This window comes from Kogia breviceps, chromosome 11, assembly GCF_026419965.1.
Source record: "Kogia breviceps isolate mKogBre1 chromosome 11, mKogBre1 haplotype 1, whole genome shotgun sequence".
NCBI classification, from domain to species: domain Eukaryota; kingdom Metazoa; phylum Chordata; class Mammalia; order Artiodactyla; family Physeteridae; genus Kogia; species Kogia breviceps.
The window spans coordinates 6,613,527-6,639,326 of NC_081320.1; the positions used below are offsets into that span (position 1 = coordinate 6,613,527).

Sequence of the window (25,800 nt, forward strand, 5' to 3'; positions counted from 1 at the left end):
TTGTTGGATAAGCAACCTTCAAACCCAAGTGAATTGTTACTACATAAAGAGAGTAGATGAAAACCCAAAGTGTGATGGAAAAGAGAGTTTGGACCCATTCCGTAATGAGGAACAGATCAAAACCTAGTTTGACTACAATCGTTATCAGTCAAAATAGAAAGCTGAGGGGAAAAATCATTCATGGAAAGGTGGGAGGTGGCAGATGGAGGGGGTGGCAGGGGGGTTTGCTCTGCATGTTTCTTTATCATGGGACTAGGAGGCTGGCCAAAATTGTCTCCGTTTCCGTTTTACGAACTCATCTAAAATTTTCTCACCTCATTTAATGAGGCATTTCCCTTCTTCCAAGCCAGATTTGATGGGAGTATTTTATATTTTCTTTAGCCAGTTTTAGATGTAGAAGAACTTCACGGATTTAGAATGAAGACATTTCGACTTGAAATAATGAACAGTACGGATTTTGGAATACTATAATGCATTTTATTGCATTCAAATACATAGCATGAAACAGATGGCAGAGCACTAGGGAGAGAAGAGCAGGTTATGTGTAGTTTTTAACTCCCTCCTTCCAGCAGCTTCTCTCTGTAGTGTACTGCACGGTACGAGACAGTTTTAGAAATTCTATCTCTACTTTCCTATCAAGGACACAGTACAATTTTCCATGTCTCAAATCCTTTCCAGTACTTAGCCTGGTATTTCCTCACATGCTGTGTTAGAGTTCTGTCTAAATTAGAGCTCTAAAATGTCTCTAACATCTAGAGTTCCGTTAAGAGAAGCTTACTGATAATGAGATCCGATCGGCGCCCACTTCAGGCTTCTTGGTCATTTACCACAATTTCCTAAGTCAAAACTAGGGTTACAGTAATGTGCTGGGTAAACGTTCCCTCAGTTCTCTCTCCAGTTATATTAAAAAATAATTGACATACATCATTATATAGGTTTAAGGCATACAGCATGATGGTTTGATTTACATATATTGTTGAAATGTTTACAGTGGGTTCAGCTACCTTCCATCTTTTCATATAGATGCAAGAAAGAAAGGAAAAAAAGAAAAAACAAATTTTCTCCTTGGATGAGAACTCTTAGGATTTGCTCTCTTAACAGCTTTCCCGTATATGGTACAGCAGTGTTAGCTACAGTCATCATGCTGCACCTTACATCCCTGGTACTTATTTATCGGTTCTCTTTTTAACCACAACCGCAGGTGGGCTTGGCCAGGCCTTGGAGCCAGGCTGGCACTCGGTGCGGGGAGAAGGGGGCACGGCGGGCCGAAGACACCTGCTCCAGGCGCGGGGGCGCAGCGGACGGCCGAGGAGCTAAGCGGGGCGAGCAGAGAACGCGCGGGACGAGAGCGCGAGGAGGGAGAGGGTTTGCGGAGACGCCGAACGTGGAGGGGTCGCCGCCTTCCTGGTTGCGGCCCGGCTGCCTAAGCCAGGGGAGCGAGGAGGGCGTTCCCCGCGGGCCGGGGCTCGGCCGCGCCCACCGTGCCCGCCCCGCCCCCGGCCGCCCACGCCACGTGGGAGACGCGGCCCCACCCTGCGCCCGCCCCCGGCGGTGGTCGCGCGGCTCGCCGCGCACCGCCCACCCGCAGACGCGCGTGGCTCTCAGCGAAGGCAGCACCCCAGCTGCAGTCTCTGGGCCCGGGCAGCGAGCATCGTCCCTTCTCCGTTCATCCCTCCGGCCCTAGTCGCCGCAGCGCCGCGATGATGAGCCCCGAGCCGGTCCCGCCGCCGCCCCCCTGTCGCGGCTGCGACTGCGGGGAGCCGCTCGCCTAGCGGGTGGAGAAGGGCGACGAGGCCTTCAGCGCCGGCGAGTACGAGACGGCGGCCGAGCTCTTCCGCTCCGCGCTGGCCGGCCTGGCGCGGCCCGACCGCGGCCTGTGCCTGCGGCTGGGGGACGCGCTGGCCCGCGCCGGCCGCCTCCCCGAGGCCCTGGGCGCGTTTCGCGGCGCCGCGCGGCTCAGGGCGCTGCGGCCCGACGAGCTGGGAGAGCTGGCGAGCGGTCTGGCCTGCGTCCCGGGCCTGCGCGAGCGGCGGCCGCCGGTGTGGAAGCCGGGACGCGCCCCCGGGGAGGCGCCGAGCGGGGGACCGTCGGCCTCGGTGCCCGCGGCGCCTCGGGACCTGCTGGACTGTCCGCGCTGCCAGCGGCTGCCGCACAAGCCGGTGACGCTGCCGTGCGGGCTCACGGTGTGCAGGCGCTGCGCTGAGCCGGGGCCGGGCTGGCCGCCGGCGCGCCGCGTCAACGTGGTGCTGAGCGGCCTGCTGGAGAAGTGCTTCCCGGCCGAGTGCCGAGCGCGCAGGCTGGCGGGCCAGGTGCGGAGCCTGCAGCGCCAGCAGCAGCCCGAGGCCGCGCTGCTCAGGTGCCACCAGGCCCTGGACCTCGGTAAGCGGGCGCGGGGGCTGGGCCGCCTACACGCTTGCCTGTTGAGGGGCAGGGCCGGGACGGGAGAGCTGGGTTCGGCCGGCGGGGCTCTTTTGCTGTCTGGAGGCGGTGAGGCGAAGAGTAGGGGCCAGTTGCACCTGCGTGCTGTCTTTTCCAGGATCTCCGTGGCCTTCCTGAGCCGCCCTGTGAGGCCGGCACTGCTTTTCACCCTATCTCAGCCGTATAGGAGTGGGAGGAGGAGGGCCAAGGGTTTTCATTCGTCTTGCAGGGAAATGCAAATAGCTAACACTCTCGTGTGTTACAAGAAGGTAACACTCCCAGGCTATCCCAAGAAGACAGCCTTGTGATGGGGCAGGGTTTGCTTTGGGGTCTCAGCTGGTGCTTCCAGGAAGGATGCTCTTACACGCCACTGTTTGGCTCTGACCTCCCTTCTCTCTCAAAGACCGTTAGATGTCGTAATGGTGTAATTAGCTTTTTAGATAGCTATATACTAACTAGTAGTCTGGTTTATTTTATTTTATCTTTTAAGCTAGAGTCTGTGACCAGCACCAGCCGCTTCCCGCCCAACCACCACCTGTTGAGAATATATAATTTAAAGGAAGCCCAAACTTCGGTCCTGGTCATTGTATTTGACTCTGAATGAGTATGCTCTATTGACAGTTGTTTGGGGTGGAGTATGTGTGGATGGAGGGTGATTTGTTTTCTGAATTCGCTGGTTTTGAAACAGGGTTGTGTGTGCACGAGGTAAATCTGTAGTCAAGAAGACTTGGTTTAATGTTTTGTTACTAAGAGTCTTCTTGTGTGCTCTAGTCATTATGCATTTTATTGTAAACTAGGGTTAAGGTTTTCTCTTTTAGAAGGCACACCTGTATCCAAATTGGGAGATTCTCTGCTGGAATAGAGCAGTTAAATTGCTTTATGTAACAAATAATCGGTACCATATTTGAAACCAACATATCCGTACTTTTAACAGGCTGAGTATTTTTTAGTTTTCAATTATTTATCAGTATAGTGTAGAGCCACACTATTCAGGAGAAATATCGTGTAAGCCACATACGTAACTTTACATTTTCTGTTAACCCATTTAAAAAAGGTGGAAAGTAGCAGGTGAAATTCATTTAAAAAATATTTTTAACCCTATACCTTCAAAATGTTATTTCAACGTATCTTTAATGTAAAAAAATCCAGATTTTACTTTCTCAGTAAATCTTCGAAATTCATTGTGTATTTTACATTTGCTACCCACCCCGATTTGGATACTAAATTTTCATCAGAAGTACTTCTTCTGTTTAGATTTCTTAAAATTTAGAGTTGAAAAAGTGGACTCTCATGTTGGTGTCGTTCCAAATTAACTTAAAAGTTATTCTCTAACTGAAGAGTATCCATTTTTAAAAATTCTATTAATTAAAAAATAACTCAGTTCCTTTGTTGCACTAGACCTCTCTCTTGTTTTCACTAGCCACATGTGTCCAACGGCTACTGTTGTAGACAGCACAAGTACAGAACCTTAAAAAACAATTGCTGGAAGTGTAACAGATCACAATACCAACTCTTGGAGAAGACTTAGAAAGTGAGAACTATTGTATGCTGCTGATGGGTCTGCATAGTTATACCCCTGGTACGTTGTTTGGCAGTATCTGAAAATGTTAATTATGACCTTTGGCCAAGCAGCTTCAGTGAGGTACAAGCATATGTGCACTGAAAAAAATGTATACAAGGGTGTACAATAGTGTATATACATCACTAGAGATAGCCCTAAAGTGGAACTCAAATGTCCAAAAAGAACAGATAAGTAAATGTATTATGATGTCTTTATGGAATACTACATAGAAAGAAAATAAGGCAACTTCAGTTACATGCCACAGTGTGGATGAATCACATACATAATGTTAAGTGAAAGCCAGACTCGAGAGCATTTTTATCTGTAAGTCCAAACAGGCAAAATTCCTATGGCATGTTAGAAGTAAGGGCAGTGATTACTTTGGGGAAGAAAAAGGGCAATGTTATTGTAAGTGTGGGAGGGACCTGAGTGGTAGTGGTAATTTTCTGTTCCTTGACCTAGAAGATGGATGCACAGGTGCGTTCACTTTGTGACAGTTCATTGTATTTTCCATATATATATTAGACCTCAATTTAAAAGTTTTAAAAACATGGATTATTGCAGTCAATTCATCATGAGGACTTTATTCAGTATATTCAGTATCCATTTTCCGCTCAAAGACTGGAAAAGAAAGCCAAGTGTCCCTAGTTTAAAAATTTATAGAAAAAATTTAACTTCGTAAAAAGTTAGCTCCCAAGAGAGGTTTTGTTATAGTAAAAAGGTTACAAATATTTGGATTTGGAAATGCCTGTGTTTAGACCCAGGCTGACTCTTAGTTATTTTGTGACCCTAGCCAAGGGTGGTAATCATTAATGCTGTTCCCCAAATATTTGTATCTTTATACCCTCTCCAAACAAGTACGATTGCATTCCTTGCCTGCTCGTGGTTGGGTAGAGCCATGTGACTAATTTTGGCCAATAAATTGCGAGTGGAATTCAAAGTAACTGTATGTTAAAACAGAAATAAACATGTGAAAAGATAACTCAATAGATAACTGTATTAAAAAGAACCAAATGGGTATTCTAGACCTGGAAAATACAGGAGCTGAAGTTGAGAATTAGACAGATTCGAAAACAGGCTGGACACATCAGAAATCAGGATGGGAACACTCAGGAACAAGTCAATAGGCAATATCCAAGCTGAATCACAGAGGGAAAAAACAGAGCATAAGAGAAATGGGGGACACAGAGAAAAGTTCTAAAATCTGTGCCCCCGAAGAGGAGAGAGGGAGAAGGGGCAAATGAAATATTTGAAGGAAAAATGGCTGAGAATTTTCTAGATCTGATGGGAAACTTTAAGTCACTGAACCAAGAGGCTCAGTAAGCCCAACAGGATAAACACAAGCATTCACTTCACACAACAAACAAAACGTATCTAAGTATATTACAGTCCAGTTGCTGAAAATCAAACATAAAGAGACATTCAAAAGCACTTAGAGAAGGCAGGATATATTTCCTTCAAAGGAGCCAGAATAAGACTGATAGCTGACTTTTCAACAAAATTATTAAAACTAAAAGATAATGGAGTAACATCTTGAAAGTGATGAAAGGGGGAAAAAAACCTACCTGGCATTCTTTACCCAGATGAAAAATATCTGTCAGAAATGAAAGCAAAATTAAGATGCTTTAATCCAGTTAAATAATAGGAAGGATTTTTATTGCCATCACAGTTGCATGAAGTACTGAGGGGAATTCTTCAGGTTAAAGGAAAATGATGCGGATGGTAGCATGGAACTAAGTTGGAAGGAATAAAGATCACTAGACAGAGTAAATACATGAATGAATGTAAGAGAATATTGATTATTTCAAACTCTTTCCCTCTCCTTGGGACTTCCTGTGCTCTGACACATAACAATATTGAAATTAGGCCAATTAAGAACCCTAAAATGGCCTCTAAGTGTTCAAGTGAAAGGAAGAGTCATGCATCTCACTTTAAATCAGAAGCGAAGCTAGAAATATTTAAGCTTAATGAGGAAAGCATGTTGAAGGCTGAGACAGGCCAAAAGCTTGGCCTCTTGTGCCAAGCACCTAGCCAAGCTGTGAATGCAAAGGAAAAGTTCTTGAAGGATATTAAAAGAGCTTCTTCAGTGAACACATGAATGATAAAAAAGTGAACAGCCTTTTTGCTGATACGCAGAGCGTTATATTGGTCTGGATAGAACACACCAGCCACAACGTTGCCTAAAGCCAAAGCCTAATCCAGAGCAAGGCCCTAACTCTCTTTAATTCTTTGAAGACTGAGAGAGGTAAGGAAGCTGCAGAAGAAAACTCTGAAGCTATCAGAGTTTGGTTCATGAGGTTTAAGGAAAGAAGCTGTCTCCATAACATAAAAGTTCAAGGTGAAGTGTTGATGTAGAAGCTGCAGCAAGTTATCCAGAAGGTCTGGCCAAGTTCATTAATGAAGGTGGCTACACTAAACAACAGATTTTTAATGTAGACGAAGTACCCTTCTATTAGAAGGAGATGCCCCTTTAGGACTTTCATAGCTAGAGAGGAGAAGTCAATGCCTGTCTTCAAAGCTTTAAAGGACTGGCTGCCTCTCTTGTTAAGGGCTAATGCAGCTGGCGATTTTAAGTTGAATCCAGTGCTCCTTTACCATTCTGAAAATCCTAGGGCCCTTAAGAATTATGCTACATTTACTCTGCCTGTGGTCTATAAGTGAAACAACAAACTCTGGATGACAACACATCTGTTTACAGCATGGTTTACTGAATATTTTAAGCCCACTGTGGGTACCTACTGCTCAGAAAAAAGATTCCTTTCAAAATATTACTGCTCATTGACAATGCACCTGGTCACCCAAGAGCTCTGATGGAGACGTACAAAGAGATTAATGTTGTTTTCATGCCAGCTAACACAATACCCATTCTGCAGCCGAAGGATCAAGGAGTAATTTCAACTTTCAAGTCTTACTATTTAAGAAATACATTTCGTAAGGCTATAGCTGCCAGACAGAGTGACTTCTCTGATGGATCTGGGTAAAGGAAATTGAAAATCTTCTGGAAAGGACTCAAGATTCTAGGTGCTGTTAAGAACATTCGTGATTCATGAGAAGAGGTACAAATGTCAACATTCATAGGAGTTTGGAAGAAGTTGACTCCAACCCTCATGGATGACTTTGAGGGGTTCAAGACTTCATGGAGGAAGTAACTGCAGATGTGGTGGAAACAGCAAGAGAACTAGAATTAGAAGTGGAACCAGAAGATGTGACTGAATTGCTGCCATCTCAGGATAAAACTAGTAGATGAGTTGCTTCTTAAGGATGAGCAAAGAAGGTGATTTCTTGATATGGAATCTACTCCTGGTGAAGATGCTGTGAAGATGGTTGAAACGATAACAAAGGACTTAGACTATTATGTAAACTTAGTTTATGAAGCAGCAGCAGGGTTTGAGAAGATTGATGGCCAGTTTTGAAAGGCATTCTGCTGTGGGTAAAGTGCTATCAAAACAGCACTGCATGCTACTGAGAAATTGTTTATGAAAGGAGGAATCAATCATTGTAGCATACTTCATTGTTTTATTTTAAGAAATTGCCACAGACACCTCAACTTTCAGCAGCCATCAACATCAAGGCAAGACCCTCCACCAGCAAAAAGATGATGACTTGCTTAAGGCTCAGATGATGGTTAGCATGTTTTTTAACAGTAAAGTATTTTAAAATTAAGGTATACACATTGTTTTTCTAGATATACTGCTATTGCACACTTGATAGACTATAATATAGTGTAAACAAAACTTTTATGTGCTCTGGAAACCAAAAAGTGTGACTTGCTTTATTGTGATGCTCTGGAACTGAACCCACAATCTCGCTGATGTTTGCCTGTATGAAAAACTATGGGATGTCATTGCAACAATGCTTAGAGGGAAATTTATTGCTTTAAATGTCTCTATAAAAAAGGAAAATTGAAAATCAGTGATCTCCAGGCTTCTATTTCAAGATACTAGAGGAAGAAAAGCAAATCGAATCCCAAGGAAGTAGAAAGGAGGAAAGAAGGTGAACGCAAACATCAGTTGTAAGAAAGAAAAAATACAGTCCAGTGTTTCTTATGCGCATTGGTACAGAAATCCTAAGCAAAATATTAGCAAATTGAATCTAGTGATAGACTTAAAGAACAATACATCATGATCAAGTAGAATGTTACTTTGTTGATTGTAAATCAACCACATATACAGAATAAAGGAGAAAAATCATATCTATGTTAAAATCAGGAAACTAGGAATAAAAGGGAACATTCTTAATATGTTAATATCTATAGAAACCATCCTAATTAAATATCGAATGTTTCCCCATTCACTAGGTGACAGAGTTCACTGTCATCACTGCCACTCAACATTGTAGTAAAGATTCTAGTGAGTGTAATGAGAAAATAAAAGAGCATCAATACTGGAAAAATAAAACAGTTATTATTTGTAGATCATGTGTGGGAGTACATAGAGACTCCAGAATAATATTTGGACTATTATAAATTATAAGTAAATTATCAAGAGTGTTGAATATTGGGTCAATATAGAAAGACCAATGATAATTATGAATACTTAGTAAAGAACAAATAGAAAACAGAATTTGAAAACAACCCATTTATTGAACAGAAAGTTTCTTGGAATAAGTCCTGAAATATCTGAAGGATGTTCACAACCTCTACACTGAAAATACAAAACATTTCTGGGAGAAATTAAAATGGACTTAAATAAATGGAAAGATTTTATTTTCATGACTTGCAAGTCTCGGTATCAATAAGATGTCTGTACTCTACAGATTGAGCTATAGACAGTGCAATTTCAAAGTCTCAGCCAATGGTTTTGGTGGAAGTTAATGAATGACCAAGGCAATACTGTAGAAAAATAACAGAGCTGGAGAGATTATAAAGTATCAAGACTTAACAAATGTTGCAGTGATTAAGAGTTGTATTGGCCCAAGGATAGACACACAGAAACTGACACTTGATTTACTACAAAGATGCCAGTGGAATTCACTGGGGAAAAAAGTATTTTTTTTAAATAGTCTGAGTCAGTTACTTATTCGTATGGGAAAAAAATGAACCTGGACACTTATCTCATACATTGAAATTACAATTAGATTTCTAAAAGAAATCATAGGAGAATATGAACTTGGGACAGGCAGTTATTTCTTAAGACACTAAAAGGATGATAAAAGAAAAAATAAACTTGATTTGATTAAAATGAAGAACTTTTTGTTCCTTAGAGACCCCCTAAAAGAGTGAAAAGGTGGTGTGTATATGTAATATGTGTCTTACTGAGAGTGCAAATCCAGAATATTGAAAGAATGCCTATGGTTCAAAAACAATGTCCAAATAATAGGCAAAGACTTCAACAGATGCTTTATAAAAGTAGCTCTCAAAAGGGCAAGAAACATATGAAAGGGTGCCCAACATAATTAGTGATCAAATGCAAATTGAAACTAAAATAAGATCTTACTACATACCTGCCAGAATGGTTAAAATGAAAGTTTAACCATTTATATGGTTAAACATTTACATAGTGTGGGCAAGTATTTGAAGGAATTGGAACTCTTATGTTGCTGGTGGAAATGTCACTTGGTAGAAGTTAAATATGTTTGGGAGTACCTACTAAAGCTAAGCATATATACAACCTCTGACACAGTGTTTCCACTTCTGAGTATATACCGAATAGAAATGAATGTCATGTCCACCAGAAGACACATGCAGGAATGTGTCAGCTTTATTTATATGTGCCAGAAACATTTGAGAAACAGCCCTCCAATAGAGTAAGTAAATCAACTCAGAGTATTTTGTGTAAAATGCACAAAATAATATTACACAAAAGTTTATTTTTTAAAAAGACCACTGAGACCTACAACAATATGGATGAATCTCACAGAATGATACTGAGTGAAAGATACAAGGGTCCATTCCATGTATAAGAAGTTCAAAAATAGGCTGAAGTAATCTGTAGTGGTAGACGTCAGACTGGTGGTGACCTTTGGAGATGTGTCCTAACTGGGAAAGTGCCCAAGGGAACCTTCGTAGATCCTGGAAATGACCATGGTGGTGATTACATGGGTGTAACATATGTAAAGTTCAAGATGTACACTCAAGATTTATGGACTTGACTTTGTAAGTCCTACATTAGTTTGAACAAATAACCTATGAGGAGATTGCTATTCATTCCTTCTGTTCATTGGGAACACTACCCAGTTGTCATTGCTTTGTGTCACTTCATTCAACCCTTTTAAAGTAGCACTTGTATAGGTCTCTACTTCCCTCCACTGCCCACTCCTTGGACAGACTGTCCAGCAGAAACCCCAGCTCCCAGCACCGCAGTGGCCCTGGGTGGCAGTTGGAGGAGAACAGCCTTTGATGGGCCCTAAACACAAAGCTACAGTCTCTCTTCTCTTCTCACAAAGCCTGTTCTCAGGCTGTCCTCTTCTGAATCTTTTGCCCATACAGGGGTTAATTGGTAAACTCTCTGAAATTTTGTGTTAGTTTTTTGGAGGAAACATTTTTCTTCCATTTACCTTCTCTACACAAAACATTTTAAATTGCCTTTTTTCTTCCATTTATTTTTGAGTGATTCCTTAATAAATTCTCAGTTTTATTAAGCTTAATTAAGGCTTGATGCTTAGAAAATGTGTTGAGATCTATTTTAAATGTTTTACTAGGTTAAATTATGAAGCGCTGGCTTCATACATAGGTTGTCCAGTGCTAGAAGCCAGCAAAGAAAATAGTTTGATTCATTCAACGTCTAGATGGGAAGTGAATTTTACTGCCCTTGGACTTCTATAGAAGCAGCCTTTTAGAATCTGAGGAGTGGAGGCTTAAACACATTAGGAAAAGATTAAAAATAAATGCAAATGAAATGTGTTTTTCACTCAGGAAACTCAACATCAGTTGAGCTAACACAAAGTATAAGCAACAAAATAGTGGAAAAACAGAAAAATTAGTGAAACAGGAAAAATTGAGCTGGTTAACAAGTGAGAAGCTGGTTTATTATAAAACTGGTAAAACAGACACGTTTGGCAAGTGCAATGAAGACAAATGCAAAGCACAAGTAGCATCAGGAATGAAGCAAGTATAACTCCAGGTATAAATACAACAGATCTTAAAATCAATACGTAAAGAACAATTTTAAGGAAACTAAAATTATCAGAATTGATCCAGGAAGAAGTAAAAGATGGATATGGACCAAAAACCATAAAAGAAATTGAACTCAGGGATTTTCTTCCGAACAGAGGCACTGCTGTCAAGCAAGTTCTAACAAAGTTGCAAAGAAGATTAACTCCCATCTTATTTTATCGGTAGCTCATAAAAAAATTGGGAAAGATTTCCATCTCATTTTGTAGGGTTAGTATCATCTTGATACTGTAATCAGATAAAGCACAGGAAAAAAATTTATAGGCTGGTCTGACATATGTACATAGATGCCTAAACCTTAATTAAACTTCTTAGTAATATTTTGAATCCAGCAGTGTAATAAGAGTTTAGGTCAGGAAGGAAGGCTTATCCAAGGAATGTAAGGATAATTCAACATTAGACAAATCTTCCTGCCTGTAATAACAGGCAGGAGATATACTACATGTAACAGATGCTGAAAGAGCATTCTATGAAATTTAATACCTGCTTGTTTTAATGCCTTCGTAGGTATGTTTCCCAAGTTCAAACTGTACTTCCAGCGGCAGTTTTTTGTTTTGTTTTAGATTTCCAAAAGTTTTCAGAGAAGATTTCTGTATTTCAAAATGCATTCAACCATGCAATTGAAGTGCTTTCATCTAATATTCAGTTGAAAATGATTAGTCTGCAATTATATTTAGTGTATATTGACATATTAAAGGGACAAATATCATGAGAAGAATCTAACAGAATTCTGTAAACACTTTCCAGGCTGTGAAATGCTCAATTAAAAATGATATGCGTGTGGATTGACATCAGTATTCCGTGGTACCTGTGTGCCTTTTCAAAGGTGAATATGTAAAATCTCATTACAGATCAATAGGTGAACATTTTCAATCAATTTAGATGATAGGGAACACTAACTTTGAACCTGAATTGAGGAAAATGTTGTCTTCTCTAAGAGAATTCCATTTTTCTAATTAGTTGACCTATACTACAAAAAAAGAACTAAATTATTATACTTTGCAGTTTGTCAATAAAAAAGGTGTAAAAATTTGTTTTCTCTCTTGTTATACAAATACCTGCATAATATCCTCAAGTTGACCTCTTTTCCTGCAAAGCCTAAAATATTTAATGTCTGGCCTTTTACAGAAAAAGTTGTTAATCTCTGCTCTAGCCAGTCAGTGTCTTTTTAAAAAATTCAGCTTTTTTTGTTTGCCTCCTCCATTCCTGCTGTTACTTTTCCCTTTTCCCACTTTTTTCCTTGTCATACCTTCTCTATATTATACATTTGTAGCAATAACATAATTAATACCTGCTCCCCATGCCTTGCCTGCACCTTTGACCAGTTAACTCTGTATACAAAGAGGAGATGTGGTAGCCTTTGGAAAGTACCAAGTGGTTACTTTGAGAAAAAGGTCAAGATCAAGGATTTGGAGCAGGCCAAAAATGCATCGTAAGTGGAAAGATGAGGACACATTTTAGGCGCCCAGAATTTTATTCATGAACTAAAATGCACACTTCAGCCCTATTTCAAAGACCGTACAGTGAGTATGGGTAGAGAGAACTCTGTCTAGCGGCCTAAAAACGTGGCCATGATGGTTCTCCTTTCTTGAGCTCTGGCTTTGTCACGTTTCCATGGTACCCTGCCTAGTCAACAACTTCCTACACTGTCATCAGTTCATAGTGTGAGCACTGTTAGCCTCTGTGTAAGCTGTACTTAGGTCCTTAGTAGCATATGAGTACTGTAATTCTCAAGATCTCTTCCGTTTTAAGAATCTAGGGAAAAGGAAGATTTTTTTTTTCCCTTCTTTTCCCATTTACGTGAACATATTATGGGTACGACTCTGCACCCGCTCAGTTGCATAGAAAAACAAATTATGTTTTACTTTTCTGTTTTTAAGCGTGAATTTCCTTGTGTACTTTCAAGAAAATTATTCTAAATCTTTTCTTTTTAAGTACCTAGTTATATAACATTTAGGTGATTCAGCATCTACTCAATAGAGATTATGTTGTAGCTAGTGTGTGTGTAGCAGTTTGTTTTTCCTGGTACATTTTGAAATCTTACTCATTCTCTTTCTGATTTCCTGAGAAAAGCTATGTAAAATATACTTTTCAAACTACTAAACTCTACATATGATTAGATGAGGTGTTATTTATTTTACCTTTATGTTTGTTTTCTAATTTAATGTTTTTAATGACTTAAAGATCATTTTTTTAAAATGCAGTCAGTTTTATTTATTTCCATTCCTCATGCCTTTCAGCTCCTGGTGATAATTCGTTATTGCTGCTGCGAGCAGAGTTGTATTTATCCATGAAGAACTATGAACAGGCTCTGCAGGATGCCAGTGCAGTTTGTCAGAATGAACCTCTCCTGCCTAAGGTATTTGTTTGTATAGGTTGGCTTTGGAGGTAATAAATGTAAATTTATGGGATTTTTAAAAATTCTGTTGAAGTAGAGTTGATTTACAGTGTTGTAATTTCTGCCATCCAGCGAAGTGGTTGAGTTATACGTATATACATTCTTTTTCATATTCTTTTCCATTATGGTTTGTCACAGGATATTGAACATAGTTACCTGTGTATGGGATTTTCTGAAGAATAAAGTAAGATCATTGTGATTAGTACCTACGGACAGAGTACATTCCCCTCAAATTGTAGATAGTCTAAATGTAGCAATCCACTTCATAATAAACCAACTCAGTTTAAAAGACCAAGTTTCCAACTGGATCTGGATAGGAGACACTAATTTCGATTACTATTAGTAGATGATTAGCTGAATAATATGCCTTAGGCATTGAACAAATATATAAACAAACTAACAGAATTTTATGAATTGGTGAATAAAGAGGAAGTGTTTAAAATTACAGTTTAAGTAGGACGATACTATATTATTATTGTAATCATAATAATAGTGATTAGCAGTTGGGCCCTAATATGCATGGTGCATATAAATGGTGCTGGTAAAAGGGTGAATGTTTTGTATGTATTTATTTTGTAAAAATTTTAATCTCTGTGTCTTGGTTGGAAAGGTCTAATATTACTTCCTCTAGTGACATGAAATAAGGTTTGCTAACCTAATAACAGTAGCTTAAGTTGTCCTTGAAGAAGATTAAGGAGCCAAAGAATAAAAGTTGTAACTTTTTTCATGAATTTTTGAATTTTAAACTCCTTAAGAGATTTTAAAGTTTTAAAGAACTTGTGATGAGATGAATGCCTATAGCATTCTCTTTAATAAAAATATTTTTTTCTCCGTATTGCTTTTTAATCATCTTTGCTTTAGAAACACTGAAGAAACATTAACCCAGGTTAATCGACAGGATGAAGGTAGCTTGCTCTTCCTTTCTTCCTTCCATCCATCCATTCATCCAACCAGTCATCCTTTAAAACAAAACGTTTTCATATTAGATTGAGTATTAAGATGGGTGTGGGGTTGAGTCCAAGAATGGGAAGCCAGCGTTTGTTGGACCAAAAGCCCGTAAGTCTATTTTGTTGCTTGTTTGCTTCACTAAATACATTTCCTACTCGTATTTCTCATACTTTTTCTCTGATCCCTTGATCTTTTATTCTTCTGAGGAAATTTCTGTCAGTAGTGATTGAGCCTTAAGGGCTGTGAATTACAAGTCTAGTATTTCTGATTGACAGTAGACCTACATTGCCCTTTGAAGCTAGATTCTTCTCCACGGTATTGATCTTTGTGCCAGCAACCTGGCAGTGTGTCTCTGACAAAAGACAGACTTAATTACTACAAAGTTACGTTTCAGGGAGGCAGCAAATGTATCTCTAGCCTTTGGGATTTTGGTTTTATTTTCAGGGTTTATTGTAAATCTGTGAATCTCAGTCCTTGATATATGTCTAGTGAAGAACAGCTCCAGCAGAAGGGCAACCTTGATGATCACTTTAAGATAGTAAAGGACAAAGTTTTTTTCCAGATTACTATTGCAACTAAAGGAAGTGCCATTAGAAGGTGAATTCAGAGGACTGAAGGGAGGATGAAGTTGGCCAACTGTGGTTAAGATGAGATGGAAGTTTCAGTTGGGGCTGGTGCAGCGGGTGTTTTACCCAGGCAAAACCATCCTTTCAGGCAAACAGCCATGGCTGATATTGAGTCCAAGCTTTTGGTGCAAATAGAGATGGGCCAGTACTAGCAAATGATTTGCCCATATTCAGAAATACAACCCAGCAAATAATAAGTTGATGCAGCTGAATCCAGGAAAGTTAACTGCCTACTAAAACAAAAGCCAGTAATCCTCAGAAGAATACAACAAAATGCAGAGTTGATACAACATGTTATGTGAAATGTCCAGCGTTAACCAAAAATACTAGACGTGCAAAGAAAGAGGAATTGTTGACTTTTACTCAGGATGAAAGAGAGTCAATAAAAACTGTCTTCCTGTGGGCCCGGAAGTTGCATTTAGCAGAAAAAGACTTCAAAGCAGCTATTATAAGTAAGTTTAGAGAATTAAATGAAATTATGTCCAAAGAATTGAAGGAAAGTATGGTGTCTGAATTAATAGACAGTCCCAAGGGGGATATTGATAAAAAATGCAAATACTAGAGCTGAAAAATACAAGTGCTGAAATAAAAAATTGCTATATAAGCTCAATAGCACATTACACACGGCAAAAGAATCTGTGAAATTGAGGATAGAGTGATAGAAATTACACAATCCAAAGAACAGAAACACAAAAGGTTAAAGAAAAATGAATCTTAGAAACATGGTACAATATATGTGTAATTGAAATCCCAGAAGGAGAAGATAGAAAATGGCAGAAAAAATTTGGAAGAAATAAGGGCTGAAAGCTTTCCAAATTTAATAGAAAATATTAATTTCAGATCTAAAAAGCTTAATGACCCCAAAGCAAAATAAATTCAAATAAATACACTCCCTGACACATCATAATGACTGCTGCTCAGTAATCCAGAGATAAAAAGAGATTCTTGAAAGCACCAAGAGAAAAATGACATGAAGTGAGAAAAACGACATACAGGAAAATAATAAGATTATTAATGACATATCATCAGAAACTGTGGAAGCCAGTTAACATTGGAATAGCATATTCAAAGTGCCAAAAGAAGAAACCTTTCAACCAAGGAGTCTATATCCAGTAAAAATATATTTTTAAAATGAAGCTGAAATAAAGACGTTTTTAGGAAACATGTCTTTGTTGCCAGCAGATGTGTGCTACAAGAAATGCTAAAGGAATTTTTCAAGTCTGAAGGAAAACAGTAAATTGTAACTCACTATAAAGGAAGTGATAAAGTGCACCACGAATAGACCAAAGCAAGAACCAGCTAACTGCATGGTGTCTGCCTACAGGAATCCATTTTAAATGCAAAGATACAGACTTAGAAGTCTGTGGAAATATACCCTCAGAGGGATTTCACCCCATGGGGAAAGGAGAACAGGAGGACCTCAGCAATCCTTGTCACCACCGTGGACCTCTGCAGCCTTTGCTTCCAAGGACGTTTACAGTCTTCGCCAATCCTGAACCCAGATGGTGGAGCTTCCCAGGGTCCTTCCCCAGCGTCTCCTTCCCAGTGCTGGAGCTCTCACTGTGGTGAGACCTGCTTTCAGGAACCCAAGTTGCTGCTGTGCCCCACTCACAAGGATTAGGGTGCCACAGGGCCTCACCACCTGTGGGGATCAGAGCTGCCTCTGTGCTGTACCCTTCCCCCTGGGGCCTAAGTGAGTTAGGGACTATGCATCTGCTACTCTGTCATCACAAGACCATGAAGCTGTTTCTCTGTGCCCCGCCCCCTGGGTCCTCAGTTGGGACTTTGACTCTGACACCAGACTGTGCAGCTATTGCTCTTTTCTCCATCCCTTTCTCCTCACTTGGGACTCCTCTGTGCCCTGTTATCCCTGGGCTTTGCTGGTGCTGCATCTTGCCCCCCTCTTGACCCCCTTAAATACAAATCACTGCAGGGAGACCCAGACCCCGGTTCCATGGGTGATGTACACACTTGCACCTCAGATACTGACTCCATCATCACAGCAAGTGAGCCTATGTCCCAGGCCACAGGGGCCACGGTAGTTCTGCCTGCTACTGAGCTTGTGACTCCTGCTCTGCTGCTGCTCCGAATGCAAGTGCCTCAGGCCTGGTACCACAGAGGGATCCCCTCAGCTAGAACATCCCCCAACACATAGAAAAGAAGAAGAGGAGGACCCCAGCAGCCATAGCTGCCACTGCCATTGCAGATACCCATGGGGTGCTGGCAGTCTCGGCTGCTGAGTGTCCCCATGGTCTTTGCCAGTGTCGAACTCAGCTGGCAGATCTGCATGGAGATGGTGCCAATGCACCCCTACCCAGTTGGTGCCCTCACAGACAACTTTAGGTGAAAGTGAGTTTAGATGATCCACTGAAGCCAGGTCATGCAGATGGAAAATCAGTAAGGAAATAATGGACTTGAACTTTAATAAGGAATAATGGACTACTGGATCAAATGAATCTAATAGACATATACAGAATATTCCATCAAACAGCAGCAAAATATATGTTCTCAAGGGCACACAACATTCTCCATGATAGATCGTATGCTAGGTCACAAAGTAAGTCTTAATAATTTTAAGATGATTGGAATTTTATCCAATATCTTTTCCAGACACAATGGTATGAAACTAGAAATACATAATAGGAGGAAAGCTAGGAAAGTTACAGATACATAGGAATTAAACAACAGGTTTGTGAACAACCACTGAGTCAAAGAAGAAATCAAAAGGTAGATAAAAAAATATCCAGAGATGAACCAAAGTGGTTTTATATTTGAGTTACAATTTACTGTTTTCCTTCAGACTTGAAAAATTCCTTTAGTATTTCTTGTAGTACACATCTGCTGGCAACAAAGATGTTTCCTAAAAATGTCTTTATTTCAGCTTCATTTTAAGCATACATTTTGGTATGCTTTTGCTGCATACCAAAATGTATGGGATGTGGCAAAAGCAGTTCTAACAAGGAAGTTTTAGCAATAAATGTTTACATTAAGAAAAAAGTAAGATCTAAAATAAACAACCTCAGGGACTTCCTTGGTGGTGCAGTGGTTAAGAATCCACCTGCCAATGCAGGGGACACGGGTTCGAGCCCTTGTCCAGGAAGATCCCACATGCCACAGAGCAACTAAGCCCATGCGCCACGACTACTGAGTCTGCGCTCTAGAGCCTGAGAGCCACAACTACTGAGCCTGCGTGCCACAACTACTGAAACCCGCATGCCTAGAGCCCATTCTCCTCAACAAGAGAAGCTACCGCAATGAAGAGTAGCCCCCGCTCACTGCAACTAGAGAAAGCCTGTATGCAGCAACGAAGACCCAACACAGCCAAAAATAAATAAATATAAATAAATAAATAAAGATACTAATGCTTTAAAAAAATTTAAAAAACAACCTTATATCTCAAGAACCTAAAGAACAGACTAAGCAGAAGGAAGTAATAAAGATTAGAGCAGGAATAAATGAAATTGAGACCAGAAAGACAACATAAAAGATGAACAAAACTAAGATTTGGTTTCTTGAAAAGTTAAACTTGACAAACCCTTAGCTAGACTAGGGAAAAAAGAGATGACTCAAATAAAATTATGAATAAAAGAGAAGACATTTGATACCACAAAAATACAAAGGTTCAAAGTGACGACTTTGAACATATATAAACCAACAAATTAGGTAATTTAGAAGAAATCGGTAAATTCCTAGAAACATACAGCTTACCAAGTCTTGAATCAAGAAGTAATTAGAAAATCTGGACAGACCAGTAACAATCAAGGGGATTGAACCAGTAATGAAAAATCTCCCAGGACAGAAAAATCCCAGAACCAGGTGGCTTCACAGATGAATTCTAATCAATCATTTAAGGAAGAATTAATGCCGGTCCTTACCAAACTCTTCCAAAAATTGAGGAGGATGGAACACTTCCAAGGTCGTTTTATGAGGTTAGCATTACCCTGATACTGAAGCTAGACAAGGCCACTGCAAGAGAAGAAACGTATAGGCCAGTTATCTCTAATGAACGTCGATGCACAAATTCTCAACAAAATACCAGCAAACCAAATTAAAGAGTGCACTAAAGGATCACTGCAAGGTGATCAAGTGGGATTTATCCTTAGGATGCAAGGATGGTTCAACATATGCAAATCAGTCAGTGTGATGCCCCACATTAACAGAATGGAGGATAAAAATTATATGGTCATCTTAATAGATGCAGAAAAGGCATCTGACAAAATTCAGCCCCCTTTTATGATATAAACTCTCAACAAATTAAGTATAGAAGGAATGAACCTCAGCATAATAAAGGCTATATAGGACAAGCTCACAGCCCAAATCATGTTCAGTGGTGAAAAGTTAAAAGCCTTTTCTCTGTGGTCAGGAGCCAGACAAGTATGCCCTCTCTTTTTAAAAAGTAATTTATTTTTATTTTTGGCTGCATTGGGTCTTCGTTGCTGCGTTGGGTCTTCGTTTGCTGCATTGCATCCATAAAGCAAAAACAAAATGCTGTTGGAAAATATTGACCCATATTGCATTTTGTTCATTTCTGCTGTGGGACTTTGCATATTACACTTTGTGTTGCCTATGTCTGTCCTGTCTGTGTGCTGCCAAAAGACTGTATGCTCCTTGGAGACAGGAACATGGTAGTAACCTGTGATTACTGGGTGAGTGAAGGGTGGTAGACAGTCCTCTGTTAGCATGTCCCTTGGAACTGCTTTGGGCTCACATTCCAGGTATGGACTCCTGTGTTCTGATTGTGTGTTGCACCCGTGGGACATTCAGGTTTGCCCAGTTTCGAAGGCAGTAGAGCTAGAGCCGTCCTCGGCGGGCTTGTGTTCATTCTACTTAATGTGCAAATAAAACAGTTCCAGTGATTTTTTTTTTAAATTTCAGGGTTGTTTGTACACAAGTATATCATCACACTGTTTTTTCAAATGTCTATCTTTGGACGAATCCAGGGACATCACGTGAAAGCTCTGGCTCTTTCCGGACTGGGAAGAAGTAAGGAAGTGTTGAAGGAGTTTCTCTGCTGCCTTGCTTTCAATCCTGAATGTAACTCAGTGAAGAAAGAAGTGCAGAAGGTGTGTGATTTCCTTTCAGTGACATTCTTCTTGAAGTCTTATTTTCAGCCTTTGTGTCCATGCCGAGTAGCTGCTACACGTAAAATGAACAAGAAATGTAGTTCTGAATGTTCATGACAGTGTGATTTAAAACACACAGTGATAATGATGAGTTCATGCATTTGGTAATGCAGCATGTTTCATGAGACTGTGTACACATACCTCAATTCTGCTGAAATAATGACACGTATTAGTGAGGCAGCCGGGGAGGCACAGTGATTTATCCTAGAGTTTGTAATTCAAGGACTGTAGTTTGTGCAGAAGCCCTGTAAGAGACATCATGATATATGCAAAAGGTATCAGTTCAGCTACATAGGTTGACTTGAAATTTTCAGCAAAGCTTCACCAACATGGAGCAGACACACCTGCTCTTTTATGCAAATCTTTAACCCAGTCTTATTGGAGGTCATCGAGTCACACTTGATGTAGGGACCTGCCCTATAAAAAAGCCTGTATGGTAGGTACACAGTCTTAGCATTTCCGATGACAGGGAGTCCTTGTTTTTACATCAACGTTTCCGTATTGTAACACTGTTTATTTTCAACATGTACGGTACACTTACCCTGTAATTTCCGCTCTACAGTTGAGTTTTAGTCTCTGGAGCCAGAGAAAAGTTTTTCCTCCTTAATTTAAGCCGCCTTAGATATTAGAGAAGAGCAGTCATCTTTGCCTTAACTAGTTCTTTGAACCTGACATCCTCTCCCCATAGAACAGAGTTGGCAGGTTTCCTCCTCTGGCTGCCTTGCCGTATACCCCGAACTTTAGCCCTTGCATCCAGTGGCTGCAGGTGGTGAACTTCTATCTTCCCTGAGTTCACTGGGAGTTTATTTTTAGCCTGATACCATCACACTGTTGGCTTCTATTAGAACTGTAATTAGCCAGAATAGCCAGATTTTCTTTTTTTAATGAGAACTTTCTAGCAATGTTTTTTATCCTTTTCTTGTGTAGTTGACTGGTCTTCGTTAATCCTGTTAAATTGTCACTCATTGGTTCTGGTCACTGTTTCAGCTTGTCAAAATAATATTGAATCTTGAGCTGGCTATTTTTACCGACTCCTGCCTGCTTTGTCTCACCTGCAACTTTCACAAGATTCGTAAAACATGTGTTACCCCAACTGATCTCACAACAGCATCCTGAGAAGCTCAGCCCGAGCTCAGAGAGATTAAGCAGATTCAGGAAGGTCCCAGGACCAGGATTTAGGTCTTGTGCATTCTCGCCTGTCTGGTGCTTTTGCACGCAGACGTGATGTTTTCCCTCCAGCATTTTACCGGTGCTACGTATCTTCTGTCACAGACGGCGCCAAACAGTGCCAGCCTCCTGATGCCCGTGAGATGTTGTTACCCTCCCTGGCAGCCTCCTGCGGCTCTGCGGACCCCTCAGGGCCAGTGCTGAGGACACTGACGTCCCTGCTGGGATGCTGGTCCTCACTGCCGCAGGGGTCGTGGGTTCTGGTGCACTCACCTGTCACCTGCAGCACCGTGGGCGGATTCTCTGTTGAGGTTTCAGTGAATCCTCTACAGGTCTCTTAAGCCCTTGGATTCAGCTGAGTCCGTGAGGTTCCGCAGGACCGTCGAGGGACTGGCCGGCGCTTCTCACCACCACCATGTGTCCCTTCACCTTCCCTTCCTTTAAAGTTCGTACTAGTTGACTCTCCGGTTCTCCTGTAAATTAAGCAGCCCTCTAGAACTATCTTAGTCCTGTGGGTCACCACAGCTTAGGTTCAGTCTGGGACCCCCTGCAACCGATACACCCCACGTTTCTCTCTTATCCCTGAGACATTTAGGGGAGACTTTCTGTAGCAGGTGTGTAAGGACCAAACTGAAAGAAACTGTAGTGCTCAGATTTTGTAATTGGTAAGAGTAAGGTGGACAGGAACTGGGGGCTAAGATGCTTAAGGGGTTGACTGTGGTTTCAGAAACACTTGAATTTTAAAACATTGGCAGTTGGAATAGGGTAATTATTCTTGTCAATGTTTTAGGCCTGTTTGGCCTCAAAGTTTCCTCTGAGTCTTTCAAGTGTATGATGTACTTTTCAAAAGTGTCTTAAAATATATTTTTTTCTTCTTGGCAATTTTACAGGTAGTGTGTGAGGTGTTTTTCCCTGCTTCAGAAAACGTGCCTCAGAATTGAACATCTTCCATCCAAAGTAGAACGTTGAACTCCAGTTTAAGGGCTCAGTGTCAGAACCACATCAACAGGCAGCCTGCTGTGGAGGGAGGTGGCAGTGCAGGGAGTTCTAAGGTGGGAAGTGCGCGTGTTTGCCAATATTATCTTGATTTAAGCTTTATGTAATTTTGAACCTTTACACGTCACTCAGACGGTTGCATTACGTTAGCTACAAGTACTTCTTAAGGCCAGTTCTGGCTTCTCAACCTGAGAATCGACGCTTTTAAAGGAATTTGATGGAAGTAATGAAAATCACTGAAGATTGAAAGAAACTTCTAGAACATCTCCAAACAACCCAAAACCATCAGGACACTTGCTATTATATTGTCTTGGAGAAAAGAGAGCAGAGAGATGGTTTGAATATATGAAGATTGGTGTTCAGTTGATCTGTTTCAGGAAGATATTATCCTTATATTTTACCATGAAAAGTATAAAGTTCATCTTAGAAGTTAATAGATGAAACCAGTTATGAGGGAAGCGTATATGCTTTTTTTCCAGAGATTTCTAAGAAGGGCTACTGCATTTTTTTTTCCTCTGATGCTATGATTTCTTTCATATTCAGGATTCTTTTTTCCTGCTTAACCAGAATCCATCTGAGAAACAGAATGTGTTTAGAAATACCAATTCTTCGGTGTTATATTTTATACTGGGCCTACACTCTGAAGAGGATAAGGAAGTGTTAGAAAGTTTTCTTCCAGCGGCGCCGAGCGCTGGTTTAAAGAGACAGTTTCCTAATGATTTGGAGGATGTGCACGATGTGAGCACCCCTGGAAAAATCCCCAGGAAAGGTCAGTAAGGCCATTTTGTCATGGAGTGTGTGACCCTAGAGTGAGAGGATGTTGGCTGATACTCAGTATACTTTAGAAAAATTTTATACAGGTAGTTTACAATTAATAATGAAATGAACATATCACCTTCAAGATTGTAGGACAGTTTAAATATTTACCCCTACAAGGACTTCATAGCCAAGAATAGAGAAAATTTAGGTATAACTTTCACTTTTATTCATGCTTTACAGATAAATTATGGCTGTATATACACTCAGCCCTCAGTATCCACGGATTCAACCAACCACGGATCAAAAATATTCAGAAAAAAAAATTCCAGAAAGAGCCAAAAAGCAAAACTTGCTTTTGCCCTGTGTAGGAATGATTTATCAATACCTACCATTTACATATATTATTATAAGTATTATAAGTAACCTAGAGATGATTTAATGTACAGGCACACCTCATTTTATTGTGCTTTGCAGATTTTTTTTTTTTAAACAAATTGAAGGTTTGTGGCAAAACCTGTGCTGTCAGAAGATGGTTAGCACATTTGGCAATAAATTATTTTCAGTTAACACATGTACATTGTTTTTTTTAGACATAATGCTATTGCACACTTAATGGACTACGGTATAGCATAGACATAACTTTTATATGCACTGAGAAACCAAAAAAAAAAATTTGTGTGATGCAGTTTATTACAACATTCACTTTATTGCAGCGTACCGGAACTGACCCTGCAATATCTCTGGGCAGTGCCTGTACGTGGGAAGATGTGCTTAGGTTATACGCAAATACTACACCATTTTACGTAAGGGACTCCAGCCTCAGGGATCTTGGTATCTGTGGGGATCCTGGAGCCAGTCCCCACGTGGATACGGAGGGACAGCTGTACCGCTCATGCTGCTGGATGCAGCATGGTTTGTTACATTGGTGTAACATACTTTATCCATAGGAAATACAGTTGTCGCATGCTCTTATGCAGATGTGCAAGTGTTAATTACAGCATTTAACTTTTTCAGAGGCTGATTCCTCACCCCAAAGGAACGTGAGCTCTAACGTAGGAGAAAGCGCAGAGCTCCTGATACAGTTGGCTGATTTTGAGCGTGCCCTTTGCATGAGGTAGGATGACATAGAATCTACGCAACGGTGAAGACTTCAGCCTTTCTGAATTTTGTATCCTAAACGTCACAGGCTTTTTATTGTCAGAGAAGTTATGTATATCTCAATAACAATTGATTTATTTTCTAAAAATATGATTAAGGAAGTTATAAATGGAAAATGGACATAAGGGATTTCTAGAATTCTTATGAAAAGGTTATTTGAAAATGTGTTCTGGACGTTTCTTGCTGAAAAGCCAGATGTTTTCTCCAGGTTGCTCTTCGAGCCTGTCACTGCTCCCTGTGGACACACGTTTTGCCTGAAGTGCCCTGAGCGCTGCCTGGACCGCGCCGCACGTTGTCCTTTGTGCAAAGAAAGACTCTCAGAAGTAAGTATTTCTTGGGAACTGACAATTCCTAGCACTTTTTTATTCGGTCTCCACCGACTTCCCCTTCACATCCAGCTTTCATTCCTCAGTCCGTCAATGCCCTTTCCCAGTCCAGGTCAAGTCAGCTCTTTGCCTTCTGTGTGCATCCGTATAAGTAGCATCGCAATGCTAGAGTAAGCCCACAAAATAGGGAAGACGAAACTTCACTTTAAATTCATAATCTTAAATCTGAGGCCCAAAACCTTATTAGTCATTCTTTTTTTTTTTTTTTTTAATCTACTTATTTATTTGTTTTTGGCTGGGTTGGGTCTTTGTTGCTGAGCGCAGGCTTTCTCTAGTTGCGGCGAGCGGGGGCTACTTTTCGTTGTGGTGCGCGGGCTTCTCATTGCGGTGGCTTATGTTGTTGCGGAGCACGGGCTCTAGAGCGCTGGCTCAGTAGTTGTGGTGCACGGGCTTAGTTGCTCCAAGGCACGTGGGATCTTCCCGGACCAGGCCTCGAACCCGTATTGGCAGGAGGATTCTTAGCCACTGCGGCACCAGGGAAGTCCTTATTAGTCATGCTTACTGTGCTTTTCTGGTAGCTTCAGCTTTTCACTCTCCAAGGTGGTTCTTTCATATCTCTCTTCTCTCCCACCACCTGCTACTCACCCTCCCTGACATTATGATACTCATGGAAAGCGTATGTTCCAGCAAAATGGGAATTGCTTCTTCCTTCCTCCAAGGGAACCCTTTCTTTTGAGCTTCTCTCATGGCTCAGGTGGGGGGATGGGGAATGGGGGCCGGGGACTCCCCTCCCCCTCCTCCCCTTCCCCTCCCCCTCCTCCCCTTCCCCTCCCCCTCCCCCTCCTCCCCCTCCCCCTCCTCCCCTCCCCTCCTCTCCCCCTCCCCTCCCCTTCCCTCCCCTCTCAGGGCCAACCCCCCTGCTCTCACCTCAGTCCCTTTTGTCTTTTGAGACCACTCTCCTCCCCCCACCTCCTTGTTGACCCTTGACTAGGAAGAGAGCTCTTTGTCCTTAAGAATTAATTACCATGTGGTATTATTTAACTTTTACTTTTGTTCCAGTTGTTGGCAACAGAAAATTTCATATAACTACTCTGGCTGAAAAATTAATATTTCGATATTTGTCAGACGAACTGTCTGACAGAAAGAGAATTTATGATGAAGAAATGATGGAGCTTTCAAAGTAAGTCCCCGTGCTCCAGGTACTTGGTG

General features: G+C 41.0%; 1 protein-coding gene across 1 annotated transcript in view; it reads left to right on the top strand.

Moving 5' to 3' along the window:
• The first annotated feature begins 1,609 nt into the window (after positions 1-1,609).
• Positions 1,610-25,800, top strand: part of LONRF2 (LON peptidase N-terminal domain and ring finger 2) — a 35,736-nt gene continuing 11,545 nt past the window's right edge. The window contains 8 exon segments of the mRNA XM_059078607.2: positions 1,610-2,379; positions 13,331-13,449; positions 20,003-20,129; positions 22,247-22,404; positions 22,916-23,117; positions 24,122-24,221; positions 24,474-24,592; positions 25,651-25,771. Of these exon segments, the coding sequence (XP_058934590.2) occupies positions 1,701-2,379; positions 13,331-13,449; positions 20,003-20,129; positions 22,247-22,404; positions 22,916-23,117; positions 24,122-24,221; positions 24,474-24,592; positions 25,651-25,771 (1,625 nt within the window). The 5' untranslated portion in view covers positions 1,610-1,700.